The following is a 21226-nucleotide window of genomic DNA, read 5'->3' as shown; positions in this document are numbered from 1 at the left end:
CCATATGGACAAAAGTGGGGCTGCCGCCCATGGGTCCACTTGCTGCCTTGTTGAGCGCTCTAAGTCTACACAAAAATCCTCTATTTCACTTGAGGGAGCAACATCCTCAGTTCTTGGCAAGGCATCACGATCAGTCTAACCCAGGACTTCTGAACCTCAGCACTATTGACATATTAGGCCAGGTAATTATTTGGTATAGGTTGTCCTGTGCATTGGAGAACACTTAACAGCATCCCTGATCTCTACCTTCTTCTAGATGCCAGTAGCACTCCGCCAGTTCTGACAACCAAAAATGTCTCCAGACATGGTCAAATGTCCCCTGGGTCAAATGTCCCCTGGGCTGAGAATCACTAGTCGAATCTAATGGCTGCAATCCTGTTCCCCATTCTTCCAGCCTCGCTTACAGCTACAAGTAGCCAAGCAACCCAGCAGTGGTGACTGAGCTCTAAAGAGGGTTTTACCTCCTGACGAAAGGGACCAGCATGGTTGGTGCTGCTGCAGCTTCCTGTCTGAAATACGGATTGGGTGATTCTTGTGGAATCAAGGGGTGACAGACCAACAGGCTAAGGGGAGCCAAATGGACAGGAGGAAACCACTGGGGTCTGTGTTGTCCTCATGAAGTCCAGGGCCAGCTCTGGAGGGTGACTGCCAACCTCAGACTTCTAAGGAGCTGAGAAATGCAGCCTGTTTTCTTTAAGCTGCTGTCTAGTCAGGATTTCTGTTACTTGCAGCCAAAAACATTCCAAACAGGTGCTAATGGGAAAAAAAAAAATCTATACTTTCCATCACTAATTCTCAAGAAGGCTTTCTCCGGGAGCCATGGCCAGGCCCAGGACTAGCAGGAGGTGGGTGGAGCGTGAAGCCCTGAATGTGTCACTTCCCTTCCTGTTTCTCCACCAGCCCCCACCCACCCCCATGTTATCCACCCTATAAACCCCAGCTCAGGTCTCTCTCTTGCAAGGGGGCCTTTCCTGGCCACAGGGGACCACTATGGACCAGCCCTCACTGCTTCCTCTTGTGCCACCTCCAGCCTGTATCTTGGGCATTGTGGGTATAATCAAGATGACAAATCTGGATTAGGGTCCCGAGAAAAAGCTTGTGCTCCAGCCCAGCAGGGAGGACAAGCCACCCCCGCCACACAGCAGGTGGGAAGTGTGCTCAAAGTTCTCATCTCCCCTCAAAGAGGGACTGGAGTTGGAAAATAAACGTCCCAGCATCCCTGCGATATCTTTTCCTCATATTGGAGGGTCCAGTGGATCTGAGTCCCAGCTGCCCACAAGGGGAAACTGCTCATTGGTGGACATTTCTTAGCTTCCATTCTTCCCAGTCTCACTTCCCGCTCCCTCACTCCACTTCCTGGGGCCACCTTCCTACGAAACTACTTGCCCTCAAGTCCTTCTCTCAAGGTTTGCTTTTCAGGTGACAAGAATGCTTGACTTTTCATCCTTCCTCTGCCTAATGACTTCAAACAATTCTACATGGCAAATTCACACTTCATAGGAAACTTATGTTTTCCTTATAAACAGAAAGAAACCTCTTTATGGTTGGAATCATCTGACTTTCCAGGAGATATCAGGGCTTCCCTGAGACAAGAGCAACCCTCCGACCCACAGTGGGAGCATCTGTGATCTCTGTTCCTCGCCATCCTTTAAATCCACTTTGCTCCTTGGAATCACAGCAAGATTTGAGCTTACTGCTGCTTGTTTTTGCTTCCTGAAGGCTGCGGCAGTTACACCGCACTTCAGGTCTGAAAGTGAACTCCCTTAAGCAAGCCTGGAACCTGCCAACCTCCACACATTCTGCCTGTCTTCCGAAAAAAATCACATCCTCGATATGCTTCTCGGAGTCACCTATTTAAACAGACCTGTCACTGTGGGCCTTAATATTTCAGTGAATTAACAAGGTTCTGCAACTCCCCTTGCAATGCTCTTCAGAACAGCCTGAGTTATTCCTTACGAGGCCAAAACCAAAGATGCAATCGATCAGCCTCTCAGAACCTGGTTATACTTTTTATTAAAATCTGAAGTGTCCATCTAAAACAAAGGCTCTGGCTCTTAGTTTCCTTAAATGGTTTAATTTTTCTTAATATCACATATCTAAATGGAAAGAATAAGACTTAAAGTATTTGCACAAATTTTACAAATATACCAACATCTGTCCTTACTGCTGTCCACTAATCCTGGGGAAGCAATTCAACATTTTTTTTTTTTTTACAATACTTATCCATCTACTGGAAAAGGAAAATGAAACCCACGTTCCTTAGGCGAACTGTAAGCTTAGTAGTAATAGTAGAAGATGAAAATTTTCTATAAGTTCTACACTACAACCAAAGCTTAAGAGGGCAGCTCAAAAGCTCCCTAAAAAATACATTACTTTTTTTTTTGAGACAGAGTTTCATCCGCTGCCCAGGCTGGAGTGCAGTGGCACGATATCGGCTCACTGCAACCTCCACCTCCTAGGTTCAAGCAACTCTCTTGCCTCAGCCTCCTGAGTAGCCGGGATTACGGGCGTGTGCTACCACACCCGGTTAAATTTTGTTTGTATTTTACTTTAGTAGAGGCGGGATTTCACCATGTTAGCCAGGCTGGTCTCGAACTTCTGTCCTCAGGTGATCCACCCACCTTAGTCTCCCATAGTGCTGAGATTACAGACGTTAGCCACAGTGCCCAGCCAAGATGTCACACTTTTATTTGAGGGAGGAATACAGAACAAGAGAGGAAGAGTACACAGAGGGGAAAATGTCTCTTCTCACTTTATATATCCTTTCCCATTTAAATTATTTACATCAGTGGTTCTCAACGGGAAGCAATTTTTCCCCCAAACTGGGAGACTGTTAGCAACATCTAGAGATATTTTTGGTAGTCACAACTGGGGAGGTGCTACAGTCATCTTGTGGGTAGAGGCCAGGGATGCCACTAAAAATCCTACAATTTGAAAGACAGCCTCCACAACACAGAATTATCTGGCTCTGCATGTCAGCAGTGCTGAAATTAAGAAACCCCTCGCCAGGTGCGGTGGCTCACACTTGTAATCCCAGCACTTTGGGAGTCTGAGGTGGGCAGATCACAAGGTCAGGAGTTTGAGACCAGCCTAGCCAATATGGAGAAACCCTGTCTCTACTAAAAATACAAAAATTAGCTGGGCGTGGTGGCGGGTGCCTGTAGTCCCAGCTACTCAGGAGGCTGAGGCAGGAGAATCGCTTGAACTCGGGAGATGGAGATTGCAGTGAGCTGAGATCGCACCACTGCACTCCAGCCTGGGCGACAGAGTGAGACTCTGTCTCAAAACAAAAAAAAAAAAGCAAAATACAAAAACCCTGAAGTAGGGGCTTACTACCCTCACTAAGAAAGTTTAAGTATCTCATTCACAAGATATTTTTCAAAGGGAAAAACAAACCATATTTTTTCATTCACTTAACAGATAACTATTGAACACACAAACTCACCAATAATGATAATAATAACAATAACAATAATCACAACCAACATAGCCAGAAGGCTTCTCCAAGCCCGGCAGGCACCTGGGGGCTGCTCCCACGTGAACTTGCTCAATCCGCATCCCGCCTTCCTGCAGTGGGTGCTATCATTAGCCTCATTTTATAGAAGAGGAAACTGAGTCCTAGAGAGGTGAGTGACAGGCTGCAGGTGTAGAGATGGGAAGTGGAGAAGACGAATTTGAAACTGGGTCCTGGCTCCTGCGTTATTTCTGTTCAGCTCCTTGCTCTGTACCTTGTACAGGACAGGGAGAGACTCACTACAGGATCCCACAGACAATAATCTGTGGATTGTTCTAGACTGTGATGGGGGATGGGCTTGCAAAGTGGGGAACAGGGGAGGGAGAGTATAAAATCTAATGCCAAATTTGTATCCAAATAACTGATGGGGGAAAAGCAATGTCAGCAGCAAACCCACTGCCCGCAGGCTCATCGTTCCAAGAGATGTGCAAGGTGTTTCTGGAATCCTCTAAATGCTGTCACACATGCCTGAAACCCCCAGGAGACCCAGGGAAGAAAGCCCAGCAGTTGAACCAAATGAGGAGAGGGCAACTGACCTACAAAAGGTTTGCAGTTCAAATTAATTCAGTCGGAAAGTGCACTGATGTGACTGACATCATAAATGTTCAGTTGAAAAAGTAAATTACCAAAGATCTACACTCAATTATAACTAGATCCAGAAATAGCAAAAGCATCTGAAGCTCCCGCCAAACACAAAAGCACCACATAATCACCATTTAATTAGAAGGAACCATTTCTCATTGATAAGGGCAGGCAGGGCCAAAACTCTGTTGAAACTGATATCTCGTTGATTTTTTTTTTTAAATGAAACTATCATCTCTGAATCAAAAATACAATCGATGGGACTCACTTTTAATTATGATTTTTTTTCTTTATTTCCAAGAAAGTTTTCATCTTTGAAGCCTCTATTCTTATTCACTGAACTTATTTTTCTTATAGCATCCCCTAGGACTAAAGAATCCCCTAAGGTTAAAGCAGAAGGAAAGATAAATCTGAAGCAGTTGTGAATCCTGTAACTCCAGACTGAGCTCGAGAAAAACAACAGATAGGCTCAGACGAGGCAGCGCTGCACATTGGCTGGAATCAAGACTGTCCCGTCACGGGCAACAGGTTATGACAGAAACTTCACAGACCCAAGAAGAGACTAGGGGCGGGATGCGGTGGCTCACGCCTGTAATCCCAACACTTTGGGAGGCTAAGGCGGGCAGATCACCTGACGTCAGGAGTTCGAGACCAACCTGGCCAACGTGGTGAAACCCCGTCTCTACTAAAAATACAAAATTAGCTGGGTGTGGTGGTAGGTGCCTGTAATCCCAGCTACTCGGTAGGCTGAGGCAGGAGAATCACTTGAACCCGGGAGGTGGAGGTTGCAGTGAGCCAAGATTGCGCTATTGCACTTCAGCCTGGGCGACACAGTGTGTCTCAAAAAGAAGAAAGAAGAAAGAAGAAGAAAGAAGAAAGAAGAAGAAGAAGACTGAAAAGAAGAAGAAGACTGGAAAGAAGAAGATGACTAGGGACAGCGACAAAGTGAGACTGTCCCAAAAAAAAAAGACAAAAAAAGAAGAAAAAGACTGGGGACAACTAAGAAGACAACTAAATGTGGGAGCCCAGCAGGGGTCCTGGAACAGAAAAGTGACATTACTGGAAGCACCGATGCCTGGGAAAACTCTGATGCCACCCTCAGGATAACCAAGACAGGGGTGGTGCTGTGGTCTGAATGTTGACGACCCTCCAAAATTCCTATGCTGGAACTTCAGACTCCCTGGGATGGCATTAAGAGGTGAGGCCTTGAGGAGGTGATTAGATTACGAAGGCTGTGCCCTCCTGAATCAAACTAGTGCCTTATGAAAGAGGTTTTGAGGATGCCTCGGCGTCCGCTCTGCCATGAGAGGAGACAGCAAGAAGGAATGGGCATCAGCAGCCATCGGCCCTGCCGGCACCTTCATCTTGGGCTTCTCAGCCTCCCCAGCTGTATGCAATACATTTCTACAGTTTGTAAATTACCCAGGTGAGGTATTTTGTTACAGCAGCAGAACAAGTAAGAACAGAGAGGAAATCCACTTCTTCAGGAACTTGCAGTGCCAAGCAGGACTGGCTGAACCCAGTGCCAAGAACAAAAATAAAGAGAAATTAAAATAACAGAATTAAGTAACGGTGAAAGCAGCATCGCACATTCACCGAGATTTCAGCTGCTAACTGAATCTAACACGACATGTGCTTGACACATATTTTCTCATTTAATTCTCAAAATAACCCAAAGAGGTTGCACGAAGGATGATCATTGATTCTATTTCAGAGTGAAGAAAAGAATTAAAGCTATTAGTTGTGTAGCATTTAGCTTAGTAGCTCATTGCAGCTGGATAGCCTTTAGCAGTATATAAAGTGTTGTCATATTTTAGCCTCAGGGAGGTGAGGGAGAAAGGTCATTACTCCCATTTCACAGATGGAACAGGAAAGTGCTTTCTCCAAGATGGCGCGAAAGACAAAGGGAGGTTGATTCAGTTTGATAGCCTGAGAATTTTCCACTCTATGACACGTCAAAGAAAACAGAAATTGCCACATACATCACCATGCAATACCACATTGCCTACTAACATTACCACGCAACTCCGCAGTCACCTGTTAACGTCACCACGCGACTCCACGTCACCTGCTAACGTCACCACGCGACTCCACGTCACCTGCTAACGTCACCACGTGACTCCACGTCACCTCCTAATGTCACCATGCGACTCCACATTACCTCCTAATGTTACCACACAACATGTCATCTTCTAACGTTACCATGCAACTCCACATCACCTCCTAACGTCACCATGCAACTCCATGTTGCCTCCTAACATCACCATGCAACTCCACGTCACCTTCCAACGTTACCATGCAACTCCATATCACATCCCAACATTAATATGCAACTCCGCATCACCTCCTAATGTCACCATGCAACTCCACGTCACCTCCTAACGCTACCATGCAACTCCACATCACCTCCTAACGTCACCATGCAACTCCACGTCACCTCCTAACGTTACCATGCAACTCCACATCACCTCCTAACGTCACCATGCAACTCCACGTCACCTCCTAACGTTACCATGCAACTCCACATCGCCTCGTAACATTACTATGCAATGCCACCCACCAGCAAGCAGGGACCTAGGATGGCCTGGGCTGTTCCCACCATCCCTACACCCACCTTCAACAGCACAGTCTTGCCATTTACAGCCAAGAGATCACCCCTTTCTGAGGAAGAACAGATATGGACAGGGCTGGGAGTGTAGAATGGGTGAGCAGGAGGAAAACAGAAGGTGAGGGAAGATGCCACCCACTGCAAAGCTCAGCAGGAAGCAGGACGGGGCGTCTGAAGGGAACAAATGCATGGCTTCTCCCCGTGATCCTGAAAGCATTTGTTGTTGGCTTTTTTAAAAACTCAGATAATTACAGCCATGTACCTCAGTGAAGAAACTATTCCTTATTGCAGCAACTAGGCGTTGTTTCTATGGGAGTGATTAATCTCAAAACATATTCCTTAAAGGAGCAACTCTGGTGTCCCGGGGCCCCTGGAAGTTGCACGGGACAGGTGGACATACCTGCTAGCATCAGGGCTCGGATGCAGTCCGTTCGACCCTGCATGGCGGCTTTCATCAGGGCGGTGAACCCGAACGCGTTTCTCCTTTCAAGGTCAAGACCGGGAAAATAGTTCAACAAGTAGTTAGTGATGATAGCGTGCCCTGTAAAGAGAAGTGTACACGTGTATTAGTTCCCACTTCCACAAAATGTGCTGATTCCAGCCAGGCCTTCCTAGAGGGAGAAGGAAACACCAAGTCAGCCCTGGGCCAGCCAGTCTGCTGTGTGAGTTTTTCTCGGACCCAAGATAGAATTCTCCCGGAGCCCAGGAAACAGAGGAAAGCAGAGGGCACCGCCCTGGCTGCAGCACTGCTGTTTTGGGTTCTTGCAGGTCTCCTTCCACAAAGCACTTGCGGGAGGAGCTGTCCCATCACACTGTTGGGAGTGGACGTGGGGGGCAGGGACTCTGCGGGTAGGTAGGGAGCTCAGCCTCAGACAGCCAATGCGGGCAGGAAGCCTCAACTCCCAGCAGCAGACGCCCGTGCAAACAGATGCAAAGCTGCAAATGAGCTTCAGAACCACTTCCAAGTGCTCCGGAGCTGCAGGGAGGAAAAAGTCATCATGACAGCAATAGGACAGTGCCAGTTCACGCTGGCACCCTCTGTTCCCACCCAGAAGCGGCAGTCTCTCTCTCTCCACCCGTATCCGCCCCCCCCCCCCCCCCCCCCCCCCCCCCTCTCTCTCTCTCTCTCTCTCTCTCTCTCTCTCTCTCTCTCCCCACCTACCTACCCCCACACACATCCCACAGAGTGTCGCAGGCAAGGCCCTCAGCTATAAAGCAAAGCAGGTAAGGAGATTTCTTAGAGAACACAGATTTCTCCCCTTTCTCACCTTGCACCTCCAAAAAGGATCTAACTTTCTGCTCATTCCCAGGCACGCCCATGGTGCTCTCAGTTCATGGTGAATAAGGAGACCATCACAGCAACAGTGCTGTTTCCAGAATTCACCCAAGGAAAACCAAAATGGAGTGGGAGAGCATCCTCTCAGGTCAACTGTCCATGCCGCCTGATGCCAGCTAGCCCATAGGTCCTTGTGTGCGTATACCTCCCCCACTTCAGTGCCCTGGAGCAGGGTCAGTCCCAGCCTTGGCACAGTCGGCACGGGGGGCCACATGACTCTCAGTTGTGGGGACTGCCCTGCGCACTGCAGGATGCTGGGCAGATCCCTGGTCTCTACCCCAATAGATGCCAGTAGCAACCACCCCCACTCCCGCACAGGTTGTGACAACCAAAACTGTGTCCAGACACTGCCAAATCACCATCAGTGGGGCAAGAACACCGCAGGTGAGAACCACTGTCCCCAAACTCAGACCTCATTCCTTCATGACCAACCACAGCTGGTGGAAAGAGCTTCCTCCCTCCCTCCGCCGCACCCTCCCCTTAGCTGCCACCTCCATCCAGGCCCCTGCTGATGAGGTCTGAACCCCTTGGGAACATGAGCAGTCTGCCCGAGTCTCTCCTCCTGAACCCCCGGGGAGGTGCTGGGTACCCAGTTCCCATCTTTTTTGTTTATTTAAGAGATGGAGTCTCTCTCTGTCACTCAGACTGGAGTGCAGGAGCACGATCATAGCTCACTGTAGTCTGGACCTACTGGGCTCAAGAGATCCTCCCTCCTCAGCCTCCCAAGTAACTGAGCTCACGGGCGAGCACCATCATGCCCAGCTAATTAAAAAAAATTTTTTTTTGTAGAGATGGGATCTCCTAACGTTGCCGAGGCTGGTCTCAAACTCCTGCATTCAAGCAATTCACCTGCCTTAGCCTCCCAAAGTGCTGGGATTCCAGGCGTGAGCCACTGTGCCTAGCCACAGTGCCCCATCCTGATGCACCGGGGATGCAGTGTTCAGAAATCCCCACATATTCGTTCCAACTCCAGCGTGTTCCTTTCAGCCCCCACTGTTGTAGCTGCAGGGGCCTCATGGACATTTCTATGCACTCTCTTCTTAACTTGGTATCACCTCTCCCCAGGAACCCTGAATCATGGAGAAGCCGGGCTCAGGGCCCGGACTCCCCACAGGCATCTGGTTTGCACAGAAACTTCCAATGGGTGGCACTGCCTGAGATTTGGGATGGGAGAGAGGTGGCAAGGACATTACTCTGGGGTTCGGCAGGCATGAGACCTGAGGTGCCTCCCCAGCCCAGTCCACCTCTGCAGACAGAATACTAAGTGAGCATGAGGCTGCGGAGCTTCCAGCATTCCCCACTGCGGCTGAGATTCCAGCAGGCAGGGCTGGGTGCCCTTGATCTCTGCTCCCCCAGCCCCTTCAGTTCAGCAAATCCAATATGAAACCCTCCGATATATCAAGTGGCTTCTGTCTCCCCAGTCACACCCTGAGGGATAGTACTGCCGGGGCTGGAACCCAGTTTCCCTCTTGGAGGGCCACTCTGGGCTGCTGCCCCACCAGTATGAAATCCTGTGGGTTTGCTCTCCATCAATCCAAGTGAAGAAGGAACGGGCAACCAAAATCAGGAGTGAACTCTCCTGAGGAGCAAGCTCGCCATTGACCTCAGCCCATCTCCTTTTCACATTTCACCACAAATGTGAAAAGGGGAACCTTGTATCTTTTTGAAAAAGAAGCCCTGATGAGTGTAACAGTGTTCGAGTTATAAGCAGGAAACAAAGGGTACGATCCCCTCGCTGCGTGACTCACAGCCAGTCGCTGGTGCTTTTTTGACTCATTTACACATTGCCCTCCCTCGTCCTTTACTATGTGTGGGGAGGGGATAAGGCCAGCTGTCAGGTACCCAGAGCTGCTGAATTACTCTAAACTGGGCGGTGGTGCGGGAAGCTGGGGGAATCCTTTGATCTCAGTTTGGTTTATGGTCCAGTTAAATGCTTGGCGGCACCTGTCAGTTAGATTTAGCCAGGGTCATAGTAAAACGAATTGCAATTCATTTGGAGCCATTTCTTTAAACTGTGAAATAGCGTGTCCGTCACAATCTTCAGCAGGATGTTCCTTTGCACTGATATATCCTAAGCGCTTTGAATAGGTGGAAACACGAAAAATTGAAAGTCCACAAAGCAAACCGCCCATTATACAGATCTGTTCTGCATATTATGTTGCGTTCAGAAAAACCAACATGCAGCCAGCTCGTTCTGACTATAGGCCTGAGCTTTTGATGATCCAAGAAATCACGCCCTGCTTCCCACGGGTTTTCCCAGGATGGCAGAATAATACCTCTCATCACACAGATGACCCCATTCAATGGAAATCAAAGGTGGACCCAATACTTCTAAGAATGTATAAGTATCAACCTTTATTCTCTAAAAACAATGACGAGTAACCAAATGGAGCTTTCCTTTTCTTTATATATATGAGACACACAGCCTTCCTTGCACAAGGGAACCCAAACACACGCCATATTGAAATCTAGTTTAAGGCCAGATGCAGTGGCTCACTCCTGTAATCCCAGCACTTTGGGAGGCCGAGGCAGGCAGATCACTTGAGGCCAGGACTTCGAGACCAGCCTGGGCAACATACTGAAACCCTGTCTCTACTAAAAATACAAAAATTAGCTGGGTATGGTGGTGCATGCCTATATTCCCAGCTACTCAGGAGGTCGAGGCAGGAGAATTGCTTGAACCTGGGAGGTGGAGGTTGCAGTGAGATGAGATCACGCCACTGAACTCCAGCCTAGGTGACAGTGTGAGACTCCGCCTACAAAAAAAAAATCTAGTTTGAGCGCAGTCCAACTTGGACATTACGGAATCTGACTCAATTCCTGAAATCCTCAGGGAAGCCCTTTTAAAGGGTAGGCTCACCTAGAGAACCCCAGAACACCCCCTCTCCCCCAGTGAGCCCTACCCTGCTTAAGAGAAGGTGACAAGTGACCCAGGGAGGATGTGAATTTGAATGAAATTGCATCACTCGGACACAGTGTAGACAACGAGCTCAGTACTGAAGACAGCTGGCTCTGAGAACAGCCAGGTTCAAGGGCCAGGCCTGCCACTCAGAATCTGGGTGGCTTTTGGCAGTCAGCTTTTCCACATCTGTAAAATGAGGGATAATATTGACCTCCCATTTGTGAAAATTACAGGAGACAATATGTGTAAACGGTGACCAGCAGAATAGAAAAATCCAGAAGAAAAATTCTGAGTAATCTAGGCAGGCACTCCACTCTCAAGGGGCCAGAACGTGTTCCCCTCTCCTTAACCCGCTGGCTGTGTGCAATGACTTCCCATGAAAGACTATTACATGGAAACGGGGGAGGAGGGAGAGAACCTCCCAGGGAGAAACCTGCTAACATGACCTCAGCCAGGGGACCAAGGCCAACATTATCAGCGATGGGTCAGGTTGGTAGTGTGTCTCCTGGTGCCATGTGTTGAGAATGGCCCTTTATCAGGGGCCTTCCTCTAAAAACTCATAACTCCAGTCTCATCACAAGAAAAGCATCAGACACGTCCAAATTAAGGAACATTCTGCAATGTACCCGACCAGTCCTCCTCAAAACTGTCAAGGTCGTGAAAAACAAGAGAAGTCTGAGAAGCTCACAGCCAAGAGGAGCCTGAGGAGCCATGAGTGCTAAATGCCACATGTGATCCTGCAACAGAAAAAGGAAATCCGGGAAACGCTGAGGAAATCTGAATAAAGAATAGACTTCAGTTAATAACAGTGCATTGACACAGGTCCATTCATTGTGTCCAACGCATCACAGACGTCAGATCTTAACAACAGAGGAACTGGTGTGAGGCACACAGGCATTCCCTGTACAGTGTTTGCAGTTTCTCTGTAAGCATAAACTATTCTCAAATCAAAAGTTTATTTTAAAAAAGAGGAGACAGGTCTGGTGCAGTGGCTCACGCCTGTAATCCCAGCACTCTGGGACGCCGAGGCGGGTGGATCACATGGTCAAGAGATCAAACCATCCTAGCCAACACGGTGAAACCCCGTCTCTACTAAAAATACAAAAATTAGCTGGGAGTGGTAGCGGATGCCTATAATCCCAGCTACTGGGGAGGCTGAGGCAGGACAATCACTTGAACCCAGGAGATGGAGGTTGCAGTGAGCAGAGATCACACCAGCGTACTCCAGCCTGGGCAACAGAGCAAGACACTGTCTCAAAATAAATAAATAAATAAATAAATAAAAACAAAAATTAAAAAAGGGGAGAACTAGCACAGAGCTATTCAAAATGAGTGCAAGGTTGGGACGATGATTCAGGGCTGGCTGTGCAGCCTGGTGTGGGGCCTCTCCACCCTGGACCCGAGGCTCTCCAAGTGGTGGGGAGCTCACCAGGAGACCACGGGAGCATTCAGGAGGCAGAGATGGAGCCCAGCCCCCAACCCCGGGCGGGCAGGAGGAGGCAGTGGAGTGTTTGATTCAGAGAGCTCCTAAATGAGTGGATGGACAGGTCTGTGGTATGCAAAAGAGGAAAGCTGGAGATGACGCCTGGCCCCGCCACGCCCCTGGTTCCGCTCTGCATGGATGCCAAGGCGCCTTTATTGGGAGATACACAGAGGTGGACACCCACGCCACCCGGGCCCCACCGGCTTCTCAGCCTGGCCCAACAGCCCTCCTGTGCTTCCAGGCTGACTCCTCCCCAGGCCCCATGGGGAAAATGTTAAACTTTTCATATGGAAGTCACCTACCTCAGGCAAATTCCTCTCCTGTATGACTCATCTTCAAGTTCACAGAGGGAACAGAAACCACCAGAAGGGAAGTCCCTCAGCTTTCCCCCATCGCCCCCCACGCTGCCCACATTCCGAGAAGGAAAAGTGAAATCCTGAGCCCTCCAACGGACTGAACCAGCCCCCTCCTGGCCAAGAGGACCCCAGAGAACCCTTGAAAACTGACTCCCGGCTATGACAGGATGGAAGGGCAATGCGCCTGTTATACCCATTCCTTGCTAACCACCGCGAGGCTTCCTTTCTAAGGCTAAATAGAAACCAGCCCGTTCTAAAGACTCCTCCACTGATATAAACCAACCGCCTGATGCTGCCCCGCCCTTCTGTGATTTGGACAAAACAACCGACCAGCATTCCACCCTCGGATCCTGCTAACGCTGTCGCTTTTTGAACACAGGTCCCAGGGAGAGGCACGGAGCTCGACTGCACACGTGCATGTTTCTCCTCTCATTAATATTCAATGCTTCTCCCATAGCTTACAGAATGTGTGTATTGAGCCACCTCGTTCACACGCATTGTTCTTCTGTCTTGTTCTTCTGCCCCTGGAAGGGTCTGTTTCTGGCTTCTGGCCAGAGGCTCTGCTTCCCTGCCACAATGGCCACCCTGCAGGCTGCAACCCTTTATGAGTAGAAAGCTCTTCTTTCCAAGTTTATGAATCTCGTCAGTCCTCAGTTCACATTTCCTACAGAAAACGCAGGGGATTCTCCTTTGCTGAAAGAGGCACATCCCTGCTTCTCCCCTCCTGTGCTTGACAGCCACTCCCTGCCCACTGCTGTGGAATATTTATCAGATCCCTCCTGTTTCTCTTCAATCTCTCCTTCCTTGCAGACTCACTTCCCTCAGAATGCTGTTGGGGCTTAGGAAGCAATACCCCACAGTGAAGGCCTCAGAAGCAAAGGTTTCTCTCTGCCCTCCTGCGCTCCCGTCTCTCAGTCCCTTCTTCCCCGAGGCCAACCATCCAAACCGGAATCCCTCTTCCCCAGTGCAGATCTTTGAAACCAGAACCCCTTTTCCCTAAAGCCAGCCATAAAACCTAAAAGTACTGCTCTAACATAAAGAAATTATCTGACCTGCCACCTCTGACCGTCTGACCGTAGGTCTTAAGATCCCCGTTCCAGGAGCGTCATTCCCAGAAGGAAGGAATGCTGCTCTGAGAAACCTGGAAGAATCTAGACAGCCAGGCCCGTGGGGTTTCCCCCACTCAGTCTATTAGCATTATACTTCTTCTTCTTTTCTTTTTTTTTTTTTTTTTTTTGAGACAGAGTCTCACTCTGTCACCCAGGCTGGAGTGCAGTGGTGCGATATCTGCTCACTGCGACCTCTGGGTTCAAGCCATTCTCCTGCCTCAGCCTCCCAAAGTGCTGGGATTATAGGCATGAGCCACCGCGCCTGGCCTGTCCAACTATATTTCTACGTAACTGTCCACACTTTGTTGAACCTAAGCAGAAAAATGGAAAATTCCTCCTGCGTTTTTGGGTCTTCATTCCGAACGCTCCCATGTACGCATGTTAAGTACATTTGTATGCCTCTTCTCTTATTCACCTGCCTTTTGCAAGTTGATTTCAGTGAACCTTCAGAAGGCCCTTAGCTCCTATAATGCACTAATGGCCCATATTCTTCACACCGCCCTTTGCTAAGTGACTTCTCAGCTCTTCTGTCTAGTGGAACCTTGGTCGATGGGATGTTTGCAGGCGTGATGGAAGCAGAAAGTTGAAATGTACTTATCCAGAATTTCACACATGTTTGTGCCTCAGCTGTCTCCCCAGGAAGAACATGCCCAGGCTGGCTCACTGCTCCCAGGAAGAGGATGAGTAATGCATGCAGCAGCACTGCCCCAGCCAAAGTGCCCAAGAACAGGTCCCCAACTTGCCCATAGACTTGAGCAAGGACAGTTTAGATCAACCAATCCCCAGCCCATCCACAGATACACGAGCAATAAAAATGTCCCAGAGCGTGGGAGGTGTTTGTTACACAGCAATAACTAGCTGACATTCATGCTCAAGGGTCTGTCATCTTAAAAGCATATGTGACTCACAGCAACCCCTGTGGGCCTGTCTTCATGTTCCCACCACCCTCCATCAACTATTCAACTCTGCTTCGGTCCTCTTCCAGACCCATCTACTCTCACTCTTGCTACCAACACTTTCTGACTTTGTTGAAACCGCACCCAGCAGTCCCCAGGGACCTTCTTACAATGAGACTCAGTGGTGATTTGTCAGTTCTCATCACACTCGACATCTCCACAGCATTTCCCACTCACTCCTCTCTTTCATCCTTTCTAAAACACGCTCTTTCCATGGACATGCGGATTCTTACCCTTCTGATTTTCCACCTTCTCAACATTCTGAGCTCCTGTTCTCTCCTTCCTGAAATGCTGCTGTTCCTCAGCTGCCTGCTAACCCCCTCCTCATCCCATACACTCTCCTTCGGTGATCCTATACACTCCCGTGGATCCAAGTTTCAGCTCTAAAGCTTCCATATCGACCCTCTCCAGTTCTATCTCTTTTCTTCAGTTTTTTACCTGAGTGTCTGTCTACTGAGTATTTCACCATGGGTATCCTACAAACTCAATGCATCAAACCCAAAACATCTTTCCTCCGAAGTTCCTCCTCTCCCACATCCCTTATTCAGTGATGAATACCACCAGTCGTCCCATCACCCAAGCCAGACGGCTGGACTCAGTCTCAAGCCCTCCACGTCCTCCCTCACCCAAGCAATCACCACATTCTGCCAACTGCACCTCTGACATCACTTGAGCCCGGGAGTTTGAGACCAGCATGGGCAGCAGGACAAGACCTCATCTCTACAAAAACAATTTAAGATGTCCCAAAGCTGTCCTTGTTTCTCCGTCCCTGACCTGGGCTACCACATCCCCATGGGGCCACAGCTCCTGTCCTGACTAGGCTCCTTGGTCCCACTTCTGCCCCCGTTCGTTCTCCACACCAGCAGCACGGTGACACCAACAGGGCCTCTGACCATCCCCACTACTCATCCAAAACTTTCCATGGGCTCTGCTCTTTACATGAGGTCTCAACTCTTCAATGAACTGGTTTTTACCTCTTCACCCTCAGCTCTCACCACCAATGCCCTCCCAGTCCACTTCGTGGTCACATAGCCAGCTCTCCATGTAATTCACCCATGAGCCCCCTTCCTCTAATCTAGTGGCCTCTGCACAAGAAGTCCCTCTACCTGGAATATTCTGCCTCCTCTTTTTACCTGGTGACCTGATGAGCCATCCTTTCCAATGCCAGGTCTTCCCTGATGCCCCGGCCCCACGGTGTCTCATTGCCCACATTCCCATGCACATGTGGGGATCCCACAGCCGCCACAGCCCTCGTTACCCAGTTCACAAGCCTAAAACTTCCAACTGACTGCATGCTCTGGGGTGCTCAATAAATATGCATTAGATGAAAAGGCTGAAACATTCCTACTTCTCCTTTGGGAAAAGTTTATTTATTGAAAGTATCAGGGTGGGCAAGGTGGCTCATGCCTGCAATCCCAGCAGAGAGGCCAAGGCCAGAAGAGGCCAGGGAGGCTGAAGCTAGAGGATCACTTGAGCCTAGGAGTTAGATACAAGCCTGGGCAACATGGCAAGATCCTATCTCAAAAAATAAAAATAAAAATTAGTAGGGCTGGCCGGGCGCGGTGGTTCGTGCCTGTAACCCCAGCACTTTGGGAGGCCGACGTGGATGGATCACCTGAGATCAGGAGTTCGAGACCAGCCTGGCCAACATGGTGAAACCCCATCTCTACTAAAAATACAAAAAATTAGCCGGGCGTGGTGGCAGACGCCTGTAATCCCAGCTACTCAGGAGGCTGAGGCAGGAGAATCACTTGAACCCCGGAGGCGGAGATTGCTGTGAGCCAAGATCACATCACTGCACTCCAGCCTGGGCAACAAGAGCAAAATTCCATTTGAAAAACAAACAAACAAACAAACAAAAAAAAAAAAACAAAAAAAAAAAACAGGCAACGAACTCAAACTGCTCTAAAAATGGGAAAATGTTACAGAATTGGGTTGTCTAAGACTTGACTGACTCAAGGCATTCAAATTGCAGTTCTCCAGACGAGGCCAGTAGAGGGGGCTGTTGGCTTTGAAACTATAACATCATACCAGCCACGCGGAATGAACAGACTCCAGAAATTCTTCGCATAAGGCATTTACCATGCAGATGGCCGGACAGGGTTAGTAGGGGAGGGCAGCATCCCTCCTCTCTGCAGAACAGGCAGGAGTCTGATGCAGGAACCGGGCAAGCCCCCACCTGGCTAAGGAGCCCTCCTGGCTGGCCAGTGGGCAGGAGTGTGGCCCTGCCATGGCCAATCAGAAGAGCTCAGAAAAGCTCACAGGAAAAGATAAGGCAGCGTTGGGAAACCAAGACTGGCCAAGTTCTACTCTCTTGTTTGAAGCGGTACAAATTGAGAAAAAAGAAAGCACTTCCAAACAACATGAACACCACAATGAGATCACACTAAGATCGTGATCATGTGCACTGCTTAATAAAATAAGATAAATAGCATGAAGAGGCATTGTTCCTGGCTTCCGACCAAGTCATACATTCTCCTCTGAACTGGGACTCTCCCTGATTCAGCTCAGGAGCCAGGGCTCCGCAGCAGCCCAAACCCACAGCCACCCCTCAGAATCCCTGCTGTTCCGTCCCCGTCTCCGGGCAGCATCCTGCCAGGCTGGCTCTCAGCACATAGCTTCAGAATTTTACAATTAAATGCAAGAAATAACAAGCTGCAAGCACACATCAGAGGTTCCTTACACCCAAAACAAGCTTCACGGGCTCTATCCCATCACCAGCTCAAAGAGACCCCTGGCGTTTCCTCACTTCACCACGTTCATGCTGTTCTGTTAAAGCACAGCAAGGAAACAGATATAAACACACAGCTCTATCCATGGGACTCCTTATTCATTCCTTTGGTTATCTTATTTTATTTTTGTTAGAGGCGAGGTGGTGAAAGTTGAAATGACTGGCTAAATGAGATTTAGAGATTACATGAGGATTTATTTTCATACATTCTCTCCATTTACAGACCTAGTACAGATTTGGCTGTATTTTTATTGTGCATTAGATAGCAGAGGAAATTAGACTTTTTAGAGAACACTCAAATGGCAGATGAAGGCATTTGCATCCGAATTTGTGCTCATAAATGCTGCGTCCTCCAGAAACCCAGAGCTCCCAACTCCCAGACAACCAACCCAGTTGCCATAGCAAATAATATAAACATATGGCTGCTTTAAGATTTTGCTTCACAATGCTGATTCTGCTTAGTGTGGCTGCCGTCTACACAAGCCATCCTCCATCACTGGTTTGGCACAGGCTTGTGACACAACCCTGGTTGGTGAGATGACAACGACACTCCTCTGGAGCCTTCTGGAAATGTTTTCCTGTGTTATAAAAGGAAATGCCGACAGGGATTTGCTCCTCTTCCTTGACATCTCCGAGTGTTGCAGCGTGAAGCCGTGGCACTTCTAGCAGCTGGGGCCAGCCTGGGACCATGAGGGAAAAGGTGAAAGAATTTCTGAGAAGGGGCTCTAGGTCCCAGCATCACCCAGCTACTCAGTGAAGCAGCCCTGCAACATCACCTGCCGATGTCCTGTGTTGCAAGAGAAGGCAGCGTCCTTGTGGTTGAAGCCAAAAGCATCCCAACAGGCAGTAAGCTCAAAAGAGAGCTGGGGAAACACAACTGAAAACCAGAGTTTCGGTTCACTGTGAGTAGGGAAATACTGAAAAGACTGATCTCAGTCAGGGCTGGCAAGAACACTCTTGGTCACTCAGGGGAAAGGAGAAATTGCCACAGCTTTCTAACGGCCATTGGCAGCTGTGTACACTTAAAACAGGCACAGCCCTTGCTGAGGCAATTCTGTTCTCAGAGTGTGTCTGCACACTGCTTCTCCTCTTCCTTGCCCTGCTTTCGGCCTAGGAAGCTGAGCTGCACCACCAGCACCTGCCCGGTTTCCACCCCAGTGAGGTTTCTGGGGTGGCTCAGCAGGGGACCAGGGTGGAAGGAGCGGGATATCCAGCCCTACCTCCCACTCCAGCCCCTGAGTGGGGTTCTAGGTTGAGGCCGCCTCTCAGGTTCCAGCTTCTTGGCCTGGGTCACTCTCTGCAGAGCTCCTCCCCTTCATCCTTTCAATGTTGGTTCCCTTAACTCTACCCTTCCCCTGTAATGGACAGGCCCTCATCAAGTCCTCTGTTCAGCCCTCTGAGCACACCTGTCGCTCAACATGCCTCCTGCCAGGACCCTAACACGCTCTCCTCAGAGATGCACCCCAAACCCAAGGACTTCACGACAGCGTTGCTGCCATTGGTTAACTCAAAAGTTCACCTGTCCAATAACTGGGACAGTTAAGTATACCATGGTTCATGCACTTTACACAATATCCTCTTTTCAAACAAGTATTTAGGAAGCAAGTACTTCATGTCCAAGGACTGGCCTAAGAGCCGGGTCCACCACAATGAATGAAAGCAATCAGAATGAAGCCTCCCAAACTTGACGTCTTGGTGGGGAACTGGTATGAGCCACACATCCCATGCAGGAAGGCAGGGCTATGAGCACCCAGGAGGGCTCAGGGACACCGATGCAGCAGGAGCTCCTAGATTAATTACTAAGTGAACAAAACCACTAAACACACAATCTCAACAGAACTAGCCTAGTCATGTGAATAAAAAGTGCACGTACATACGTGCGTGTTTGGAAAGGACTGAATGAGGTCTGAAGAGGTAACTCTTGAGTGCTGATAAGGGAGCTGGAATGTTTGGGAGATTGAGAAGGGATCTTTTTCTTCCTTCCTGATAATACTTTTGTAGCCATTTTTGGCTGTGAGCACATAGGCGTAGACAACTTTTGAAATTAACAAATCATCAAATAAATAAAACTGGTTATGAAATTGATTAAAATGGGACATCACCTGATTGGGCCTAAACAGCCTCTTTGGCAAAAAAGCACAGGAAAGTCATTTTCACTGTAATTCCCTGATGCCTCTGCGTCTTTTCCGACAACATCTCTCCTGGGGTCTGTGACTCTGATCGTCTTCAATGTCCACTGAGAGGCGCCCTTGGCCGTCATCAGACTAAAAACCTCCAAGCCCTCCATCCTCAACGTGGGGTCCCTGGGCCAGTGGCATCAGCCTCGCTGGGAAACCTGTTGATCTGCTCATTCTTGGGCCCCACCCCAGGCCTATCCAAAGAAAGACTCCAGGGGCAGGGCCTGGCAGTCTGTGCTTCCACCAGACCTGTGTTAATGCTCACATGAACCAGCCCAGGTGATGCTGATGCCAGAGGCGCAAGGTTGGGAGCCAGTGTCTAAGCAATGATGCCTATGGGGATAGGGGCAGCCCCTAGAGTTTCAGAAAGAAATTAAGGAAAATCTCTTCTGCACGTTGAGGCAATTAAGACACACACAAGGAAGCTTTTTAATCTGTGTTTGTTTAAATGACGTGAAGTCCCTCTCCCCTCTGCCTCCCTGTGCAACCTCAACAATTCAGTCCCAAAGCCTCAGGCAGCGGCCTGGGCTGGGCGTCCAGGGATCAGAGCCCAGGCCAGAGGGTGGGTGCACACCGAGCTGGCCACAGAGAGCTCAAGCAAATCAGTAAATAGGGGAAGATAACAAAAGCCAGTAAAAAAGAAAAAAAAAAGGCCAGGCCCGGTAGCTCACACCTGTAATTCCAGCACTTTGGGAGGCCAAGGTGGGTGGATCACTTGAGGTCAGGAGTTCAAAACCAGTCTGCCCTACACGGTAAAACCCCGCCTCTACTGAAAATACAAAAAGTAGCTGGGCGTGGTGACTGGCGCCTATAATCCCAGCTACCCAGGAGGCGGAGGCAAGGGAATCGCTTGAACCTGGGAAATGGAGGTTGCAGAGAGCTGAGATCGTGCCCCCGCACCCCAGCCTGGGCAATAGAGCAAGACTCAGACTCAAAAAAAGAAAAAGAAAGAAAGAAAACAAGAAGACAAAATACATTATAAAAATGATTTTATTTAAATGTAAAAGGCAAAGTAAACCCATCTAGGCATCAAATCATTAACAACAGTTAACTCTGGAGAGCAGAACTGGAGGAGGGCTGAGAGTGAGGTGCAGGAGATATTCACCCGGAAGTTCCTTGCTCATGTGGGGTTACTTTCCTCCCAAACACTCTGGATTGTATTTTAAAATCAGACTCCAAGAACATCAGCCAGGCCAAGTGAAGGACGCAGGATAACGGCTGAGGCCTCTGCTCGCCTCCTCCTGTCCACCCAGGCAGGTTGCCAGCTGTGACGCTGCCCTCAGGACAGCCCGGACCCTCGTCCACACCCCGGCCATCCAATCCTGCTACTTGACTTGGACTCCAGCTCTGTCTGGCAGCCTGGGTCCCCCTGGGTAGGCCAGCTCCCAGGAGAGCTGAGAACACGGGAATCTTCGCCCCTACCCAGCTTCCCACCTGCCACAGTCTGCATGTTTCTGTCCTCCGAAATTGCT

The 21226-nt window shown here is 49.2% G+C and overlaps 1 protein-coding gene across 2 annotated transcripts in view; it reads right to left on the bottom strand.

Moving 5' to 3' along the window:
* Positions 1–21226, bottom strand: part of ANKRD33B (ankyrin repeat domain 33B) — a 94307-nt gene that overhangs the window by 11626 nt on the left and 61455 nt on the right. For both annotated transcript variants that reach the window (XM_031666089.1, XM_031666090.1), the window contains exon 3: positions 7105–7245. In XM_031666089.1, the coding sequence (XP_031521949.1) occupies positions 7105–7245 (141 nt within the window). The remainder of the gene's footprint in view (positions 1–7104; positions 7246–21226) is intronic.

This window comes from Papio anubis, chromosome 5, assembly GCF_008728515.1.
Source record: "Papio anubis isolate 15944 chromosome 5, Panubis1.0, whole genome shotgun sequence".
In the NCBI taxonomy this organism is placed as follows: domain Eukaryota; kingdom Metazoa; phylum Chordata; class Mammalia; order Primates; family Cercopithecidae; genus Papio; species Papio anubis.
This window is presented reverse-complemented; position numbering and strand designations above follow the sequence as displayed.